The following is a 21,416-nucleotide window of genomic DNA, read 5'->3' on the forward strand; positions in this document are numbered from 1 at the left end:
CTAAGTATTATTTTGAACCAGCTCACTGTGAACAGTTTCAGCATTATGCATGGACACCAAATATTCTGTAACCTGGGTCTGGTTGGTCCTCCAGACATCCCATGCTGCACTTTTCTTCCACGCACATGCACCCCACCCCACCCCACCTGCAACTGGCCCCTAAAATACAGCCAGAACCTGACTGCTGCCTTGAACTGCCTGTTCAATAAAGCTATCTTTCTAACTATCCACTAAGTCTTCACGTTCTATGCAACTGCAGCCTCTCAACATGCGGTTTTCCCCCCCGTCCCTGGGAACCAAGCAATTCCTCTTTCCCTTTTCTGAGTCAGACAAGCATGCTTCAGACTTTGGTCATTTGCAGGCTACTAAAACTTACTGAACTCATGTTTAGTAAAAAAGGGATAGCAGGAGAGTGGAAATACCCCAGTCACAGATCATCCACCCCTGAAACCTCCAAAGAATGAGAGTAAACACACCCCTCCCATAGTGTTCACACACTTGTGAATTAGTTTTCAATTGTGGACATTTTGGAACAGTTCAATGATTGCCTGTCTGCACCCTTGGTTTTCACAACATTACTACCAAAAAAAAAAAAAGGCTCAGTGCTCTGCATTAGGGGATTTTTAATGGACTTGAGATAAGAAGCAGATAAATCTGAAAGGGCTTTTGACAAGTCTGTTCACAGCACCTGATGAAGTGGGTGTAATCTTATGAAAGCTTGTGCCTCTGAACAAGGAAATCAATAAGATTCCACATGGCCCTCTCTTCTGCCTGACTCCAGGCTAATACAGCTAACCACCTCACTCAAGGTTCTTGATATCCTAGTTTATTTGATGTGTCCAGAAAAAATGTTGTCACACATTGGAAGAAGCTAGTCTTCTAGACCAAGTGCTAGCACAGGCCAAACAGCTCTTCAGTATAGCAGACAGTCTAGCAGCTTGGCACTGCTAATGATATAGGACAGGGGTGTCCGAATCAAAGGTGTGAACAAGCTGGTTCTGGACTACAGGGCTCCTCATGGGTCAGACAACCCACCTCTGGAGCCAGGCTGCCAGAATCACTGTCTCAGTGTGGCCAGCATAAAAGTGTTAATGCCCCCCACTACTCACTACCCCGCCACTGATTTGCATGTAAAATGGTAATTAAAAGCCAAAAATATGATGGTTGATAAGGGATAGGTGCTAGTTTTGCCTGCACATTGCCTCTGGGAGCCATTGCAAGAAGCGTGCCATATTTATGTAAGTGGGTTGTATGGCCAAACAGAAGCCCTGGGGGCCAGGTGACATCTCTTCAGGCTAGATCCAACCCATGCGGTTTATGTTTTACATCCCTGACAAGCATACTGGGATGGATTTGACTTAGAACTGAAAGTTTCTGTGTCATATTTTTAGTCCTCAAAGCTATCTTATACCACTTGTTCATGCACCATTGTAACACTGTAGTGATCAGCTGCTGCTGCTTCCTTTTCCATATTGGAAGAAAAAAACCCAGCAAGAATCCCAAACCCAGAGAATTCAAGCCTTTTAAGGGACTCTATGAACAAGCATACCATGTCATTGTACATCAATGGAGTTCTTAGTAATACATATGAAGGATGCTGTTAAATAGGTGGGGCTCTACTACTTCTATGTTCCTAGTACTCTTAATTTAATATAGCTTGATATTCATCTCATAAAGTAGCTGGGGCCTGGTTTGTTTCAACATTTCAAATAAAGTTCCTGTGTCATTGAAGTAACAGTCCTTTTTAAGAAGTAACCACTTGCTCGCTCCTACAAGCCCAAAAGCTGTCCTTTATTGTAACACACTGGGCACAGCTACACGTGCGCAATAAACTCTAGTACTTATCACACTGCAGTTTATTGCTCCTGAGCACAGTCTACATGTGCAACTGGGACCACAACACATTCAGCTGGCAGGGAGACTAGGGGCCAGCCTGCCAGCCCAGGACTGCTCCCCTGGCTCAGTGTGATGCAGAAGGGCTTGCTGTGATGTGGAAATCATGACAGGATCACTGCTTGCCTAACAGAGTGCTTTATTTTTTCATGGCCACGGGAGAAGAAGCAAGGGTGGTTAATTCTCTGCAGCTGCAGGATACAGACTCTGTTATATACTTGTGAGAAAAAGACACACAGAAGCCTCCCCCTGAATACATTCTTGGCAGTCTGACAATAAATCACCCTGGAGTCTTACTAGACTAAATGTATTTTCTCCAGCTGTCTCCCGATAAGTTTATCTCAAGGCCCCTTTGTTTTTTGGCCTTTACTTATGCTCCTTATTATGGCTTAACTTTATTTTTGCTTGCCCCAGTACTTTTCCTCATCAGCTGGGGCATGAGGGTCCTTCAGTGCAGGGCTAGCCAGCAGGCAGTTCCCACACAGAACCATCCTCATGCCCCAGCAAGCTGGAGCAACATCTACATGTGCACTGCTTTGGAATGAAAAACTCCACAGCAGGGTAGTACTTATATATTCACAAGTACTATCCTGTTGCAGAGTTAATTAGTTTACTCCAGCCTAATAAGGCCTCATATATAGATGCGCAATGTTTACTGAAGAGCTAATTAGTCTATTCCACAGTAAATGTCTCATGTAGACACGCCCACTGAGTTGCAAACAGCTCTTTTGAAAAGATCCAGGCTGTAAGGGCAATTTCTTCTAATTGCATGGGCTCCTTAGTTTGCAGCCACCTCCAGTAGCATGGCTTGCTTTCATGATTAACACTCCAAGTTGCGCTTCCCCCTCTCCCCTATGCTGTCTTTCCAACGGCCGGTGATGTCGAGGTTGGTGCGTTCTCGGTCACCTCTAGGGCCAAGCGCCACGGCCACAGGTAGGACCTGGTCCCTGCCCAGGGGACCAGGCACCGCCTGTGGCAAGGGGAAGAGAGCCATCCCTGACCGTTAACCGGGCTTGAACTGGTGCTGGCTAGCCTGCCGTATGTCAAGCACTCCACAGCTGCTCGAGCTTGCTGGCTTCACCTTCGTCCCACCTAGTGCCCTCCGCCTCTGCGCTTTTTTCGTCCTGGCTGGTTCCCACCCGCCTCTGTGCTATCGCTATCCCTGTCTGGAGCATGTGGGCAGGGGGGTTCGCTCTCCTGCCTGCAGGAGGCTCGGTGCATCCGTGGCGTCATGTCCTCTGCTGTCCTGTGCCGCTAGAGGGGAGCCTCCGAGACCGGTGCAGCACGCCTGAGATTGTCGTTAGTCAGCAGGGTGAGACCATCCTTGCTGCAGGCCCAAAGGGCCCTGGCTGTCCCGTGAGAGGGGAACCTTGAAGACCGGGGCAGTCTGAACATGCCAGTTAGTCAGTTGGGCGAAACAATCCCAGCTGTGGGCCCTCCAGGGCTGACAGTCCAGTGAGGGGGCTCCCCAGCCGTCCCTCATCGTCGACTCCGGGAACACAAACTCCCCTGGGAGCTCTGATCCCCACGTCTTGCTCCGGGAGAGGGCAACCTTGAAGAACGGAGCAAGGCACCTTGTCTTGTTAGTCAGTCAGGGGACTAACCCCTGACTGCGGGCCCCTCAGGGCTGACAGCCTGGTGAGGAGGGCCTCTGGGCCCACCTCCCAACTCTGGAGGCCTGACGTCCCTAGGGACTTCTTGCCACCAACGTCTTGTGCAGGGAGAGGGGAACCTCGAAGATTGGCGCAAAACGCACTTGTTGGTTAGCCAGCCAGGTGAAAAACTCCCAGCTGCGGGCCCAACGGGGCTGACTACCTGACGAGGCGGGAGTGTGGAGATCCTCCTTTGATGGTAAGGAGGCCGGGCGCCCTCCGTGGCGCCTTGTCCCTAACGTCTTGTGCCGGGAGAGGGGAACCTCGAAGATCGGGGCAACACGGACTTGGATTGTCAGTCAGCCAGGCGAGAGACTCCCGGCTGCACCCCGCTGTGACTGTTAAGACCCGTCCCCAAAGGGCATGAGGCAAGTGTGCTGAGCCAGGAGGCGTGACACCCTGCGATTGGCGCAGCACAGACTGAAGGGAGGCTCTTGCCGAAACTGCTTCTGAGGCCCCAGACTCGGGGTGGTGCAACCTGGTCTGGTATGTGGTGCAGATTTGCAGCATGGCTTTTTCTACAAGGAACTGGGTTGTGTTTTGATATCCACACAGGAGGATAAGGATACCCATGCTGCATAATATTTGCAGTGTGTGTGTGATCTAAATTTAAGGGGAATTCCAAGTTGTTCTTGAGAGGAGAATATATCACAAAGAGAGTTTCTTTAATTAAAGGAAAAAACTGGCTACTACATACAGCACACTGTCTCTAAAAAAGTAATTGTTCTTTCAAAGCTTCATTACTTGGTTCTATTTCTTATGATGCTAACTTGTTCATTTTTTTCAAGATATGATCCTTTAAAAATCACATTACAAATTCCAACAGATAGCCACTGTTCACAAAGAATATATATGCTAATACCCAAGAAATTAGAAAACTCAGTAGCAGCTTCCTCACTTCCCCGTATAGATATAATTCAAAACTGGTGTCATCGAAACAGCAAATAATTTGAAAAAGTGGTTAGATGAGCAAAGATTTCTTTATTTCATTTCCTGTTTCCAAATGCATTTAGTAACTGAAAACAATGTGGGTGCCATTTCTGTAGCAGTTGCCTATCTTATCCTTTTGTTCTAAGGTTCTTACCCTTTTTAGACTCAAGGCACCCCTCAGAAAATGCCAGCTCTTAGTTTTCACTCATTTTGAGTGCAGGATAATAATAAAGCAATTCTTGTTTTGCAAAGATACCAGAAAGACCACAGCAAGTCAGAAGGTTTTTAACACTATGGATACCTATTAGAAATCTCTGTATTTATCTTGTAAATCATGTTTGCACACCTAATAGCACTAACACGATGTGGCTCCCCACAGCACCCTTGGAAGGATCTCACAGCACTCTGGTGAGAATCACTGCTCTATGGTCTATATTAAACTGTAGGAAAGAAGGAAGGAATTGCTGTACTGGATCAGAAGGCAGGGTAGATATGCACCTTTTATAGACTAACGAAATAAGATATACAGGGAGCACAAGCTTTTGTGAACACATATTCACTTTATCAGAAGTTTTAAAAGGACATGCCAAAAGCAGATTATAGGAAGGACAGAGAAATTAAGGTACAAAAGAGTGGGGAGAGAGGGGGATGGAGGTGAAGTAGGAGGGGGAAGGAAGCAGTGCTAGGAGAGAAAAGCAAAGGAGCAGCGAGCCCATAGGAACAAAGGGGGTCACAAAAGTGAATCCGATCCTTAGTCTCTGTTTAAACCTCAGTCCAGTCTGTGGAGTTTTTTCCTGTTCTGCAATTTCCCATTCAAGCTGGTTTTAATTTTTTTTTTTGCCTGAGAAAAGCAATTCTGAGGTCAGAGATGGAGTGTCCAGGGAGGCTGAAGTGTTCTGCCACAAGCTTTTGTGTCTTTCTGCAGTTGGTATGAGATCCACGTTCATTTATTCTCACTCACAGAGATTGCTCTATCTGATGTAGACAACAGAGGGGCATTGTAAGCAGGTGATGGTATATATGATGTTGGTAGAGTTGCAAATAAATGGACCTTGGAGGATGTTCTCCTTGTTATTAGGTCCATTAGTGATATAGGGACATTTGGGTGTGCTGCAAGACCGGGTGCCTTGGTGAAGATAAAAGATAAGGAGTTCATTAATCTGTTGTTTGAGAAATGCCATTTGAGTTTTGACAGGGTGTGAGGGGAAGTGGGGATCTGTCTGTAAGCCAGGGCAGGTTGGTGCTCCAGGACAGTGGTTCATCTAATGCAAAATCCTGTCTCTGCTGATGGCCAAATGCAGGTGGGTCAGAGGAAGTGCAAAAGCCACCATCTCCCAAATGTAATTTTTTGTAGTACAAAAATTGTAATGCCCCCACCACCAAATCCTGAACATCTATTAGTTTAGATGATACTGTAACTTAAAGCGCTTTGTGTAAAGCACAAAGTTTCAGCGACATTGAGGTGCCTTTCTGTAACTTCTGTAAGCACCCTCAGAGTGTAAGACTAATTTTTTCTAAGGACTGCATACACATGGCATTTACCAAAAAGTAAGTGCATGTCTATTATCACAGCAAAAGTCTTTATTTACATAAGTAACTTGGTATGTACATCTACTTTTTCAATATACAAATAGCCATCAGTATAAACAAATGCAGATTTCTGTGTGGGTATTAGTACATGCATCTTACTTTGAAATCTTACGGTGACAGCAGGAGATGGATAAGCAGGCACAGCAGAAACAGTGTGCTGCAAACAGAATCAAGAATCCAGAACCACCCATCCTACATGGAAACATGTGCCCTACCTGTAACAGAGCTTGTCAATCCTGAATTGGCCTCAGCAGCCATCTTTCAACCCACAGATAAGGCCATCATGGAAGACAGTCATCCTTGACTGTGAGGGATTGCCAGTGATGATGATGGTGCATGTTTTCTATATTGTCAGCACGCCAATTATTGCCTCCTTTAAGCCAGTATTCAAACAGCTTTTTTCCTTTTCCAGCTGTTTCCATACAAGTCAATATAACTATGTGTTAGACACATTTTACAGAACAGCAGAGAATTCCTGCTCCCCAGTAGACTGGGTGTTTGTGGAACTGGCTCGTTCACATCTATCAGTATAGAGAGCTGGACAATACTTAGAGCACTTAATTGAAATGTGCTTTCTGAAAAAGCTATTAAGGTATTTCCTAAATTTCTCTCCAGCAAAGGCATAGATCAAGGGGTTAATACAACAGTGGATCATTGCAATAGATTCTGTTACTTGGATTGCAACCAAAACCTGATTGCTGCTGTAACAGTTATTAAGAGAAACTGCCATTGGAAAAATGTGTAGAAGAAGAGCAATGCTGTATGGTGTCCAGAAGAGAAAATAAACAATCATTATGAGAAAAATAAGCTTGACTGCCTTGTGTTTTTTCTCATTCCTACATCTCAGTAGTGTCCTTATAATTTCAGTGTAGCAGAAGATCATAATGATCAAGGGAACAACAAGTCCCAGGAAGATCCTCTTTAAAGTTAAGAATTGATTCCAGTAGCTCTGAGAATGATGTGAAAAATGAAGACTGCAGGTCAACTCTTGAGCACCATAATATATTACCATTGGGAGAGAGGCCAATCCAGCAACAAACCAAACTGCAAAGCTTGTGAGGCTGCCATAGACAACAGTCCTGGCTTTCAAAGCAAACACTGCATGGACAATTGCTAGGTATCTATCTATTGTCAAAAGTATTATAAAAAAGATCCCACTATAAAAGCCCAAGCAATAGATCCCTGAAAGAATTTTACACATTACATCTCCAAAAATCCAATTATGTGCTGCCTGGTATGCCCAGAATGGTAGAGAAAATACAAAAAGCAAATCTGAGATGGCCAAATTTAGCAGGTAGATATCAGTCATGTTTTTGAGTCTCTTGTATTTTATCAGGATCAGAACAACTAATGCATTGCCCACAAGGCCAAAAAGCAGCACCAAAGAATAAAGTGGTGGCAGAAACTGAGAACCAAACTTTTGGGCCTCTTCATTTTTGCACGGTGAGGCATAGTCATAGTCAAACGTTGTTGTCATCAACTCTAGGTCTGGGTCTGGATCAAAGGTAGAAGTGTTCATCTTGCAGTGGCCTGAGAAGAAAGCAAGGGAATGTTACTTACAGGAAACTGGATAGTACCACAGTGAAAGAAGTGAAACACGGTGTTTTGTAAAGTCATGTGTTTCTCAGCAAGATTTAAATGTTCTGTGCATGCTAAATTTTGCTGTAGGAAACAGTATAACACAGCCGCTGTCAAGATAAAAATGAACACTGCAGATCACCTAGAAAGTCAACCTGCTATGTTCAACCTGTGCTAACTTTTGGTTTCCACAAGTAACATTTAAGATTCACATCCTTCATCTTTGGTAAAAATCATAGTATTGCTAGCCTTGGACATTTCAAGGGGTCTGTGCCAAGTTACAGAAGTGCAGCTAAAGCAGAAGAACTCAAAATCTGTTTTTAGTGACTGAAGAATAGGGGTGCATCAATAAAGATTTTTTTTGCCAATACTGATGGCTGATATCGATCCAACAGCTGATATGCAGCCCAGCAGCTTGGAGATCAGTGTCAGGCCACATCTGTGAGGGAGAAAGGGGCATGGGGAAGGGAAGGAGTGTGGGGGGCCAGATGGAGGCCACTATGGTGGAGGGAGTGGGGCTGGAGCAGGGGCAGAGGAAAGGGCAGGCACTGCCCAGCTGGGGCAGGCAGGGGCAGGGCAGGCAGCAGCAGCGTTGGGAGTGGTGGCCATGAGGGAGGCTACGGCAAATTTTGGGGTGGCCATAGTCCACCTGGTAGCTCCAGTGCTGCTGCCCACTTAACCTGCCCTGCCCCACCTTGCCCTCATTCACCCCAAGTGCAGCCCTAGCCCAGAGCCCCTGCCAGGTAAAGTCCAGCACAGCCCCTGGCTCTGAGCCTGCAGCAGAGCGCCCACCCTCACCCCGTGCACTATTCCAGGGGGCACATGCCCCCCCCATACCTCTCCAGGGGTGTGCGCAGTGGCAGGGAGATGCCCCCCCACCCACTTCCCTGTGTCCCCTGGATGAGCCACCTACGGCTCCATCCCACACCCCACCACGCCTTGTGTGGGCAGTGCCAGCACCAGCACCTACCCCTGCCCCAGCCCCACTCCCTCCCTCACCATAGGTGCCTTGATCTGCCCCAAACATATCCCTTCCCTCCCCCATGCCCCTTCCCTCCGACAGACTTATTGGCCAGATGCTGCTCTCCACACTGCTGGGCTGTACTTCTGGCCATGTGCATGCTGTGGCTGCATACATGCACACAACATTTATTGGTGACATTATTGGCTACAACAGCCAAAAGAAGCCAATTGCCAATAATGTCAATTTTTCTTTTATGGGTGCTGAACTGATATATTGGTCCATATTGGATCACCTGTATTGAAGTTACCTTTATTATAATATTACCAGATATTATAATTAGTCTGTTCAGCATAGTAAAGAAAGCAATTACCACATCCAGCTAAATCAGTAGTGATATCAAACCAAACAGAGCAAAAGGCTGAAAAGGAGTCATTACACAAAATGATAGCTATACCATATCAGGGCTGTTCAACCTCAGAATGGTCAGGGGTCACATGCCATATGGACCACAGGTTTCATGCTGCAGGGGCTGTATGACACATGGGTTTCCCCAGCTCCCTGCCACACTGGAAGGGTAAGCCCTCTCTTCCCTGCACCTTTTGAGCCCCTGCTGGGGCTCTCATGCAGGGTGGGCTCCCCTACCACGTAGGCAGCATTTTCATCAGTCTCTTCTGACTAACTGCACAGAAGCAGTTCTCTCCAACCAACACTACAGGCGACCTTCGTCATTAGTGGAGGATACGTTCTCGTTTCCACCACAAATGGTGAAATATGCGAATAGGGCACTGCGTTCATGAACACAGTGCCCCTGGCAGCTGGGGGGAGGCACAGCTCCAGTAGTTCCAGTGGGAGTGCGGCAGTGGCGGTGGAAGCCCGGCAGCAGCAAGCATGGAGCTCCTGTAAGTGTATAAAGTGTATTTAAAATGCAGGTTTGGCATTTGCAAATATTTGAAACCACGAATGCCGAACCTGCGTCTAGTGAGGGTTTCCTGTATTAATTCTGTACAAACTTCTTAAAGTCCCAGTATCCTCACAAAGGTGAAAAGAAAACAGAACGATGGCAAACAGCATTCCAAGATGGTGAAGGAATGAAAAAAGAAATCCTCCCTTTCAGGACTGCAATTTTGACAAGTACATAAATCCAACTAACCGACATCTTCCAGTTCAGAGAAAAAAGTGGTCCGGTCCAGTTCCCAAGGTCTCAAGTGAAACAAAGGCATTTAAATAAAACCAATCCATGGTGGAATGAGGAAAATCAATAGGACACTCTAATACCAGGATATAAACAATACAGAATTGATATGAGTAGGGCCTCTGTACACACTCTGGCCTCTCCTTAATGTGCCCCATTCCTCAGGTGTTTCCTAGCCTAACACCTGGCCTCATCATGTTTTCATGGCCTAACAGCCGGCCTTATCATGCTTTCATGGCTTAACACCTAGCCTTATCATGCTTTCATGGCCTAGCACCCGGCCTCATCATAACCTTAATATACACTCGGTTCCCAGCCCCATCTCCAGGCTTACCAGCCCTGTCCCTAAGCTCCAAGCCCCATCCCCAGGCTCCAACTTTGTCTTGGCTCTAGGCCCATCCTCAGGCTCCAAGCCCTGTCCCCAGATTCCAAGCTTCTCTCTCTGGGCCTACAAGCCCCTCACACCAGGCTCCAAGGCCCTCACTATGGGACTAGGGCTCCAAGCCCCATTGCCCCCAGAGCCTAACTCCCAGCTCCCTAATGCAGCCACAGGCTCCATTGCAAGACCAGGGACTGCCGCAGGTTACTCCACTGACCTGGGCCCTGCCTCGGTGCTCACAGTGAGCCTGGGCTCCCCCTGTCCTAATCAAACTACCCACCAGGGATATGGGGGCTGGGGTGCCCCTACCTGCCTTTCACCAGGGCGGTAACTGGCCCAGCATTTCTGGAAAGCTACCCCACCACAGGTAGCTCCACCTCCACCCAGAAAGGTGCAGTTTCAAGTCACATGCAGGACCAGGAGCTTCCTGCCACCCCCAGTAGCTCCTCCCTTTCATAGATTTTCATAGACATTTGGGCTGGAAGGGACCCAGAAGGATCATTGAGTCCAGCCTTCTGCCCCAGGGGCAGGAAGTCAGAAGGGATCATAGGATCCCAGCAAGATAAACATCCAAAAGGGTCTTGAAAGTGTTCAAAGTGGGTGCTTGAACCACCTCCGGCAGCAATCTACTCCAAACCTTGGGGGCTCGGACAATAAAGAAGTTCTTCCTTATGTCCAGCCTAAATCAGTCAGCATACTGAACAGAAGCTCAGGCGAATGCTATTCCTTCAGCTTCTGGCAGCAGACTACTGCCCCTGTTGTTCAGGGCCCAGCCCTTACAGCTGAGTCCTGTTTCCCAATCAGGCAACATTGTCTGATTGAGGTAACAGCCAACTGCAGGCTGCCTGGTTGCTGCTCATGCCCCTTGTAAGTAACAGAGCATTCTGTGCTCTGTTACCTACAGGAATAACAAAAACAGTGGGAGAGCGGCACTCTACAAAGACTGCCCCAAGTTCAATAGGGTAGATATTTTAACTGATAACTAAAGAATACAATAACAGTAGAGGCTGTGGGTAGACATTCCATGTCTAAATCAGAAAAGTGTACTGACCACCAGATCAGGATGGAAACAATGAGCTAAAACTGCTAAGGGAATTGATTCAAAAGCATCGAATAATAATAATGGGAGAGGCAGGAGGAGGCCTGTACTGACACAGACTGGTGGGTAGGGGGCGCTAGAGCACATCTCCCAGCCTGCTGGCCGTTGCCAGCCCAGCCAAGTGTCCCCAGTTGGCTCTCCAGCACATGCTCCCAACCTCTTGCTGTCCCTCTACAGAGGGTTGAGGAAGCCCCCTGTCCAGGTGCTGGCCAATCTCGGGGCCACCTCCCCCTCCGGGGGTTTCCCCCAGCCCAGGCAGCCCTGGAGAGCCAAGAGGAATTTCCCTCTCCCCCTTCCCAGCTGCTGATGGCTTCAGTAGCTGCCACGGGAGGGAAGAGCCAGGTCCCTGCCCATGCAGCCCAGCAAGGGGGCACCAGGGAGCCCCCACCTTGGGGGGCTTCCCCCCCCCCCCCAGCCATAGGAAACGCATAGGGGAAGCTCCGGGCGGTACATGCCCTCCTGAGATTGGCCGCTGCCGAAGGTGCCGCCGGCTTTTGCAGGAGGTCACTACCCACCCCCGCCGCTGCTGACGCGGCTGCTGGTGGCATTGGCACCTGCTCGCCACCGCCAACAGCGTGGATGGCAGCTGCAGGCAGCCCCCGCTCACTACCCGCTACCCTCTCCCCTCACTGCTGACACCGTCGCGGCCGCCTGCAGGTGGCCGCCGCTTGGCCCACCCTTGCCGTCGACGTCATCACGACGCATCATTCATGCCCCCAGCCCAGGGTCTCCCAGCCCGGCACAGCCCCGGGCACTGAGGGGAATTCCTCCCCTCCCCAACCCCCGAGTTGCTTGCCCTCGCTGCTGCAAGTCTCAGGGACAGCTCGAGGCAGCTTCAGGGAATGCAGGGAACTTCTGGTCCCCTGCAACTCATTTTGCCTCAGACTCACAGCAGCTCAGGCAGAAGAGCTGGAGAGTTTCCCTCCACTTCCTGAGGCTGCCTGAGACTCACGGGGGGCTTTCAGGAGGGAAGAATTCCCCTCAGCTCCCTGGGGCTGGGGGACCCTGGGCTGGGGGGGAGTCTGCAAGGCAGGGGCTCCTTGGTTCCCTCAGGCTGGGCTGCATGGGTAAAGGGCTCTGCCCAGCCCAAAGGACTTCTTCTCCCTCTCTCCTGTGGCAGCCGCTGGAAGGGGGGAGGGCTGCTGAGGGTCAAAAAGCCCCCACCACAGTGGCTTTCCCTCCACTCCCCTCATGTGCTGTGTAGACCTGGGCTTGGGGAGTCTGGGGGTCTGTTCCCCTGCCCCACCCCCCATCCCTATGGGCTGGGGGACGTAGGAAGGAAGGAAGGAGGCTAAGGAGCAGAGGGGCAAGGCAGCCCCTGCTCCACTGGAGCAGACAGCATAGCCCTGGGTTGCAAAGCAGTGTTGGGGGACTGAGTTAACTCGAGCCAGGAAGGGGTCTGGGACAGAAGTTCCATAAACTGGTTTGCCCTAAATCAGTGAAGTTTGATACTGCATCCAACCAGTTTCATCTTAAACCAGTTGGGGCCATTTAGAAAGTGGTTTATGTGCACTGAACTTCTGTTTTGTTACAGGTTTAAACCAGTTTCCAATTACTTAAACCAGTTTATGTGCAACTTCTGTCCCTAGCCCATAAATGACTTCTTTCTGGGTCAGTCCTGGAACCTACAAGAACCTTCTTTAAATGTCCTAAGTCATGCACAGGATTTGATACCTAGAATTACAGAAGAGTCACTCTGTAATAGTGACCACAGTATACATAGGTCTGACATCTGTGTAGGAGGGGAAAGAATAAAAAAATAAAAAAGTTTTTCATAGTAACTTTTGCCTTTCAAAAAGGGGAACTATAAAAAATGAGGAAACTCGTTAGAAAGAGGTTTAAGTGGGGGACCAAAGAAGGCTAAAAGTCTGCAGGCAGCATGGGAACTGAAGAACCTCATATTAGAAACATAGATTAAATGTGTGCCACAAATAAATAAAAAAACTGAAAACAAGCCATAAAGAAGCCAGCCTGGCTAAATGGCAGAATAAAGGAGGCTATGAAAGGGAACCCCCACCCGCCAAAAAAACTGTTCATTTAAAAGATAGAAGTCAAATGAAGAAAATGAAAAAGAGCATAAAAAAGTCAAATGTAAAACTGTTTTTGACCATTTTGACCATTTGAAGACAAACTTGCTAGAAACAAGTTATAGTATAACTTAATAATTAAAATTACAGTGTCTTTACTATGGTAGATGTTGGGGAGATTCCTTCACCAGACCTGTTCCTCCAAAAGGACAAGTCAGCAGAACTAACCAAAATCAAGGTATCATTAGGTGAGGTTTAGGGGAGATTGATAACTAAACAGTACCAAATAACTGGGACCTGATAGTATTCATCCCAGAAACCTGAGGGAGTTCAAGTCCAAAATGGCAGAGCTACTAATTACGCTACCCTATCACTAAAAACAGCATTGGTATTGGAGGACTGGAGGGTTGCCAGTATAACTCCAATTTTTAAAAAGGGCTCCAGAGCAGAAAAAGGGAACTACAGGCCAGTGAGTCAAACTTATGTTTTTGGCAAACTGATAGAAAAATGATTTAAGAAATAAAAAAAATCATCCAGCACATGGATAAACCAGACTTGTTGGGTAGAAATCAGTATGACATTTCTAAAGGTTGGACATACTTCAACAATATCTTGCATTTCTTTCAGGATGTCAACAAGATTGTGGATTAGGGCCACCCAGTTGATTTAATCTACCTGGACTTCCAAAAAGCCTTCAACACAGTCGCATTTCAAAGACTCTTAAAAAATCAGGTTGTAATGTGATTAGAGGGCAGGTCCATTTGCGAATAAGAAATTGGCTTAAGGGTAAGAAAACAAGGAGTGGATATAAATCGTCAGTTTTCAAAAGGAAAAAAAATAAACATGGATCTGTGTTATGACTGGTGCCATTTCATAGATTCATAAATGATCTGTAAACCAGGGTACAGAGAAAAGCAACAAGGAAGAATATGGGCATGGTAGTGCTTCTATATGTGGAGAGATTATATAGGGTAGGATTTTTCAGCTTCGGAAAAAAGAGATGCTTGAGGTCTACAAAAAATTACATGGTGCAGAGAAAGTAAATAGATTTATTATTTACAGTCTCTCAACATACCAGAACTAGAGGACATAAAATGAAGGTATTCAGTAGTAGATTTAAAACTAAGAGGAGGAAGGATTTTTCACAAAGCATGTAATTAACCTATGGAACTCACTACCACAAAATATTGGTGGAGGCTGGTGCTTAACCCAGTTCAAAAAAGGATTGGACAAATTCTTGGAGGAAAGGTCCATCAGTAGATACTGAACACGATAGATAAGAAAGAGTGCAGCCTTTGAATCAGACTTTCCTAAACCACTAAATGCTGAAAACTGCAAAGCGAGTAGGGCAGGGGATGAACAATTCGGGCGTGGCCTGTTCACCCTCCCTCTCAGCATCCACTCTCTGCTGCTGTGTAAAACATGTTACTGGGGTAGATAGACCCATAGTCTGACCCAGTAGTGGCATTTCTTATGTTTTCTGAGAATAGTTTATTAAAATTAGCCATATATAAATATACAGTGTACACTAGAGGGTAACTTGGAGAACATAGCAAATTCAAGAAGATCTGCTGCCAGTCCTGCCACCCTCTGCCACATCTCTTCTATGTCTCCCCACCCTAGATGATCTCTAGCTGAGAACATATATTGCACTGTCACAGGTAGCCAGATAGTTACTTGGATAAGTGTTTATTCATGGTTTTCTGGGTAAAAACAATAAAAAGGCTGTAGACCTGCCTCTTGTCTGTTCTTTTTTCGTAGGCAACCTACCAAGACACCTGTATCCCAGGTAACATAAGTGACAACCTGGGTGGCTGCTTGTGGTAGGAGGTTTTTTGCATCTGTCTGCCACTTTGGTTAAGCAGTGCCACAACCTGAGTTTTGGCCCCACAGGGAAAGGAGTCAGTACACTGATCGGGGTGAAAGTAAAATGTTACCTGCTAGAAGGAATGGAGGGCCATTGGGAAGAGTATTAATTAAAGGAACACTAACTGTACTTTAATTCTTTGTCTACATTTTCAGAAGAGATCCTAATTATAGGGGAACTATACAAAGCCTCTAGACTTGTCCTTGTAAAAGCCAAATAGTTTCAAATTTATGGTAGCGGAATTAAGGTTTATCCAGGATACTAGTAGCAAGGAAAGAGAGAGTCTGCAAGCTTAATAAAATACAGAAAGTGTCTTGCAGACTGACTAAGAAAAAGCAGGAAGCGTACTTTATTGGGGCCAATACTGGAAGCAAAACCACTAACGGCTTTACCCCATCTGTAGCTAAGACATTTAAGGAAAAAAGGCAGCTCTCCTTAAGAAACTATATATGGTATCAAATGGAGCATTTGCATAGGGACCATTCCTCAAGGAAAGTGTCTCTGTGGCAGCAGCAGGTGCGTTCCTCATCCTCCTCTCTACTCAGTCCCTCCAGCACCCCCAAGAGTTCCCCGCCAGCCTGGGAACCAGCCTAGGGAGAGGGAACTGGTCCACTGCTGCTGCCATTCTGATTAGCACTCGCTCAGCCTGGCTCTCCATGCAACCCAGCTAGAGCCGGGCAGGAGTGGCTCTGGATCTTACCCCAACGTGGGACAGCAAGCAACAGCAGGAGATGCAATGGTGGATACAGGAGGGAGGAAATGAGCGGGGAGTAAACATGCTGCTGAGCATGGAGGGGAAAGGAGAGGCTGCTAAGAGCAGGTACGGGGGGGGGGGGTTCTTATCTGATTCTGGGATTTTTTTTAAGCCCCCAGCTGCTGTTCCCATGGTGTGATCTGCCCGCCTTGGTGAGGTGGAGGCAAGCTGGGAGCTGGGGTGGAGCCACCCCTGCAATGCAAGTTGCTGCTCTTGCACCTTCCTTTACAAAATCCTGGATCTGCCCATAATCATGCATAATAGGGAAATTAATTGCTTTTCCCCCTAAAAAATTAGCTTGCTTTAAATTAACTGCTTCTGTTTATCTAATTGTTTTGCTTTTCTTACCACCTTGTTAAAGTATGTGAGGAAAATGATCATGCATACACTGCTACTTATGAGTTCTATGGGAGAATAAATATCAGGCCAAAATGTCAAGTGATTGTAGGGCTTCAATATTGGAAGAAACAATTCCAGACTCCTTAATGTAAGGAGACCTGGTTTCCAGAAAGCTCTATGTATCATCTCTCTAAAACAACGGTTCCATAGAACAGACAGCAAGAGGGTGTGGTTTTGTTGGTAAAGGAAGTGCCTATGGCTCATGCAGATGTGCTAAACTTAAAAAAAAAATCTGGAGCAGTCTTTCGGAAAAGAAGCCTCTCCAAAAAGTAGCCTGGTCCCTAAAACTTAACCTGTTCCTTTCATAGCTTACATTTCTATGTACAAGTATACATTCCTACAAGCATAGGAATCAGAGGCACCAGTAGGATTCAAGAACACTGCTAAGAAGAGCGAACTCCAGCCACCTCTGTGATCATGACCTACCTTCCTGAAAGGCCCTACTTCCTCCTTGTCACTGAGGTTCTTCTTGTAATTCCATCCATATGAGTCTCTTTTGCTCTTATTGATCTCTCCTGAGATTTTCTCCCAGGTCTTTCCTGCTTCTTGTCTCCTTCCTTCCAATTTAAGTGCTTAACTCTTGGTCTCTCCCTCTCTCTCCCTGGCTCCAGGAACATTTTCCTAGTAGCCCAACTCTATTCCACTAGCCTTCCTGTTGCTTCAGACTGTCTCTCCACATAAGCAGTCATGTCTCTGTTTGCAGTTTGCATGAGTATGCATCAGATGCTGATAACCACCTTTTGGCATTTACTAATATGAAACAAAATATTCCTACGTGCACTGTGTTTTGCTGTTCTAGGAAACACCCTAGTTAAGTAGCTGGAACATTTGACCGCAAGTCGGAAGATCTGGGGCATGTGACTTTGCTACCTGATAAGTGATTTAATCTCTCAGTGCCTAAGTTTCCTTATCATTTAAAGAGCAGTGTGTTATCCTGTATCATCTGTTGGTGCAAAGCATTTCATTAGGAAACAAATGTAGCTATGTACAGAGGATGGCTTTATCCTCTGCACGTATCACTGTGAATGCAGCCTAAGATTCCTTTCCAGAAATCTGCAGTTAGTCTATCAAAAAAAAAGAAAGAGAAATTCTCCCCACACCAAAAAACAAACAAACAAACAGGCTTACAGTCTTTATTGTTCTTGAGTCAAAAGCTGGCTGTGTATTTAGCTTACAAATAAATCAGCCAAGTTAGATGTCATTGTTTCACAGGAAGTTTCAGATCACAATTATACTTTTTTAAAGTGCCAAATATTTAAAAATGAACTGCAGTCAGAGTTCCTATTCATGGTGCCATATAGTTGCAGCAAAAAATGAAGATAAAAGCTATATTACACAGGGCATTCCTATGGAGATAAGTTATACAGGTTCCATCCTCCAGTCTTTAAATTACAACACCAATATTTCTACTTTAGCAAAACAGATTCTTCTCTCTTCATGATAGAAGGGGGTTTATATTTTGATATTTGATGGCAAATTTCCATCACAATATATACTGACTGGGAAATGTCATCCACTTTCCTCCACACCTAGCTCTGCATAGTATATCATGCCATCTTCACTAGACCAGCATTTTCTTACATTAATTGGAATTTTGCCTGAGTTAGAAAGACTGCAAGGTCAGAGCACTGATGCGGTGTGACGGAAAACAGGCTTATTTTAGATTATCATATTTTAAACTGTTTTTTCTGAGCATCAGATCAAATCTAGCTGTTGTATAAAACCACATAGCCCCATGGTAGCCAGTAGAATTAGACTGACACTACTAGCATCCACTAATATCCAATCTGGCCCTTTAAAAAAGAAATATTTTTTTTCCCCTGCCACAATTTAGTATCAACTTCTTATAGTAAAATCTTTCATATTTGATCTGACTGCAAGAGACAGCTAATTCCATTACATATTGTGCAACACAATGTCTAGAAATCTGCTCATTGCTTACCTTGTTTTTCTCCTGAACACTAGTAGTGGTTATGTCCTTTTAAAATAGCTTATTCCATTCCACTCTGTCTGTGTTTTCTCAATGTTTATTTTTAATGGTGAATCGAATCTACTGAAAAATGATTTAGCAGGTAATTTTAAGGTCAGGACATTTGTAAACAACCCATCAATGTATAAACACAAAAAAACCCAGATGAAAGACAACTTACCCAATGTCTCGTGGATGCAACTTATGCCTTATACAGCTACAGTGTATAAATCACTTTACCACATAAGAAAGCAGGTCATATAACACCTCTTCCTTTGTGAAAATGTGCAAGACAAGCTTGCAGAATTCCGGTGAGCAAATGTCTCAGTAAAAAAAACAAGAAAATTAAGAAGTTCTTCTTTTCTATAAATGGACATTCAGACCGCTTGGTAAAATGCACTAAAGCACAGATGTGCAAAGAGATTTTGAAATCTGTAAAAGACCTTTGTGGTGGCTGGATTGAAGATTTCACAATCCAAGAGTACAATTATAGAAACCTTTAGGGGGGGTTTTTTTGTCGTTATCTGTACATCCCATTCAACTAATTCTCTTTAAAAACAACATTTTTGTATGGGAATTTAAATGTCCATTCTTTAGCCTTTTCTATTAAACAGTCACTTAGCAACAGGTGGAGATGTGTGGTTGGTGCCATTGTATGACAACTGCAACATTTGATCCTGACAGTTAGGGTGCTGGCTGCCTCATTATTTTGAGTACACTGTGGTAGATCTCAGTCAGTGCCATAGCAAAGTGGGGCCACCACCCTACGTGCCAAAGTAAAGGGGCACCAATAGGTACTGCCCAGCCAGCCAGGACAGAGCTGTGAGAAACTCATTTGGCAGGGCATGGGGCAGGGGAGGCTCCTGCTGCTGCATGCACTCCCGGGCAAGCATGGGGGGGAGGGAGGCATGAGCCTCCTGGATCTGTGCATGGGGCGAAGGTGGGCTGCCACTGTGGGCTTTTCCCTGGGTGCCAAACTTCATTGCTACGGCACTGGTCAGTCAATTTAGTTGATTCTTTCACTCAGACTAGATCCTGGACAGGAGGACTGTTTAGGCATCCACACTTGATCCCCTTCATGAGCCTAGGACCAGGGATATCTAGTCACCCAAAATAAATTAAAGGTAGTGTTAATTTTTTAGGAACAAAGGTTTAGGAGAAATGGTAAGTGGGATTGCCAGGTACAAAGAGGTTTCTTGTATTTAGATATAAGTGGCAATTAGGAGGTGTGGTTGGGATTGGCAGGAAGGTTTGTTTTTTGGGGGTTTGGGCAGGGAAGCAGTGGTTGGGCAGGAAGTTATAATTTTTGGGTTCCTGGGTGTTGTGTTGGGAATCCTGTCTATGGGCTGTATGTTTGTTGTAAGGCCACTCTAAGCCTTTTGGACACAACAGGATATAAATGTCAAAAATTACATAATTAAAAGATAAATAAATAAGATTCCTTTTAACTATGGTAGGTCTAGATGGATAGTGGGTGCCTATCTTTCTTATCCTCTGAGCCAAAACTGAATGTAGTAAAATCTGGGAAAGTTCTGGAACTCTTGTCTTTTTTATGAGTAGTCTTGAAAATAAGTTAATGAAACATTGTGTAGGTCACTGATTCTCAACCAGGGTGTCACAGTACCACACAATGTTAATATTGTTAAGTTTGCAAGCACGATTCACAAAATAAACCAGAAATTTCAAATAGAAATCTATAATTGTGGGCTTTCCGAGTTCTTTGCAACAGAAACATTATTTTTCAGAAAAGAGACAGAAAAGAGTGAAAACTAAAGGCTGACATTTTCCAAAGGGTACCACAAGTCTATGCAATGGTGCCTTCAGTCTAAAAAAGGTTGATGGCATAGGCTGTGTGTAGACGAAATGAGAGGTGTGTGTGCACAACACTTTAAAGCTTTTGCACCACTTTAATGGTGTTGGTGTTTATATGCCTCAACAGCGTATTCCGCATTAATTTTAACCACTGTAGGAAATTCGGTGGCGTAATGCGCCTTAAATGACTTGGGGCGCAGCAAACCAAAGCTCCTTTGAGGAGTTTTAGTCTGCTGCCCCTACTGGCCGCGGAGCAAAGCACCAGGCTCCTTGCAGCTCCACGGCTCTGCAGGAAGCCCTGCTGGAGGCCTGGCAGCAGCCTGGGAAAACAGGCTTTGCTCACAAAAAGCGGCAAGCCTGATCTTTTCCCTGCCCGCCCCCCAGCCTGCTTGCCTGCCTGAGCTGCTCAGGGGACCAGTGCTTCCCTCCGTGGCTGCAATGCCCCTTGGGACTGCCATGTATCGGCAGCCGGGTACTGCCTGGGGTCAGGCTGCCGCGGAGGGAAGCACCAGTCCCCCTGCTCCCTCCAGCCCAGGGACCTCTCCACCCACCAGCAGCACCCTCCCCTCGCCACTGCTGAGGCAGGTAAGTCAGCAGGGTATGTGCATCATTCGGGGGTTCAAGCAGCCCTAAATTGAAGCAGTGTTTTTTAAAACCCACCACTTCAATTTAGGTCCCCCATTTCGTCTACACACACCCATAGCCTTTTTTGGTAGGTTATAACTTGGTGCATTTGTTCCATTTCTAGCTGCAATCTCTCCCTTACACACTAGAGGGCAGCAGGGACTGAGCACTGCACTCTATGAATCATCCCTGCTGTTGCTTAGATGACAGCTACAGGGCTTATGTAGAGAAATCAGGAAAAAATAATGGAAGCAACTGCCTACCTCAGGATTTTGCTGGTAAGGAGCAGAGAGAAATAGGTGCTTTCTCCACTCTGCATCTCCAGCTTGTTTTCTTTTATCCTCAGCTTGTGAGGCAAGGAACAATTTGCAAGCTTGCTTAACTGAAAAAGCTTTATTTAATAGGCACTTTAAAGGGTTACAATCATTAGAGTTACAATATATATTTTCCTTAGATACTATATATATATCTATAGATATATATATAGCATTTTACATATTTTTTCTTTCAGTCTGATCAGAACTCATTGTATTATGGCCCAGAAATTATCCAATTGTTTTCTGATATTTATATGTTAAACTATTTTTTAGAAATAACTTGGTTCCTTGCAACAGAAACTCCTTCTGTACAGTTTGAGCAAGGTCCTGCTACCTACACTTGTATTGCAGGACATACTCTACCACCCCA

At 45.8% G+C, this 21,416-nt stretch overlaps 1 protein-coding gene across 4 annotated transcripts in view; it reads right to left on the reverse strand.

The window, feature by feature from the left end:
- Positions 1-5,306: 5,306 nt before the first annotated feature.
- Positions 5,307-21,416, reverse strand: part of LOC109311437 (C-C chemokine receptor type 5-like) — a 31,673-nt gene continuing 15,563 nt past the window's right edge. For 2 of the 4 annotated variants that reach the window (XM_019537104.1, XM_019537094.1), the window contains exon 2: positions 5,307-7,595. In XM_019537104.1, coding sequence (XP_019392649.1) covers positions 6,520-7,584 — 1,065 coding nt within the window. In that variant the 5' untranslated portion in view covers positions 7,585-7,595 and the 3' untranslated portion in view covers positions 5,307-6,519. Of the gene's footprint in view, positions 7,596-18,266; positions 18,378-18,474; positions 18,944-21,416 lie in introns of those variants that run through there. The other 2 variants (XM_019537101.1, XM_019537108.1) reach the window with 2 other exon arrangements.

Source organism: Crocodylus porosus, unplaced genomic scaffold (genome assembly GCF_001723895.1).
Source record: "Crocodylus porosus isolate Cpor-Errol unplaced genomic scaffold, CroPor_comp1, whole genome shotgun sequence".
NCBI classification, from domain to species: Eukaryota; Metazoa; Chordata; order Crocodylia; family Crocodylidae; genus Crocodylus; species Crocodylus porosus.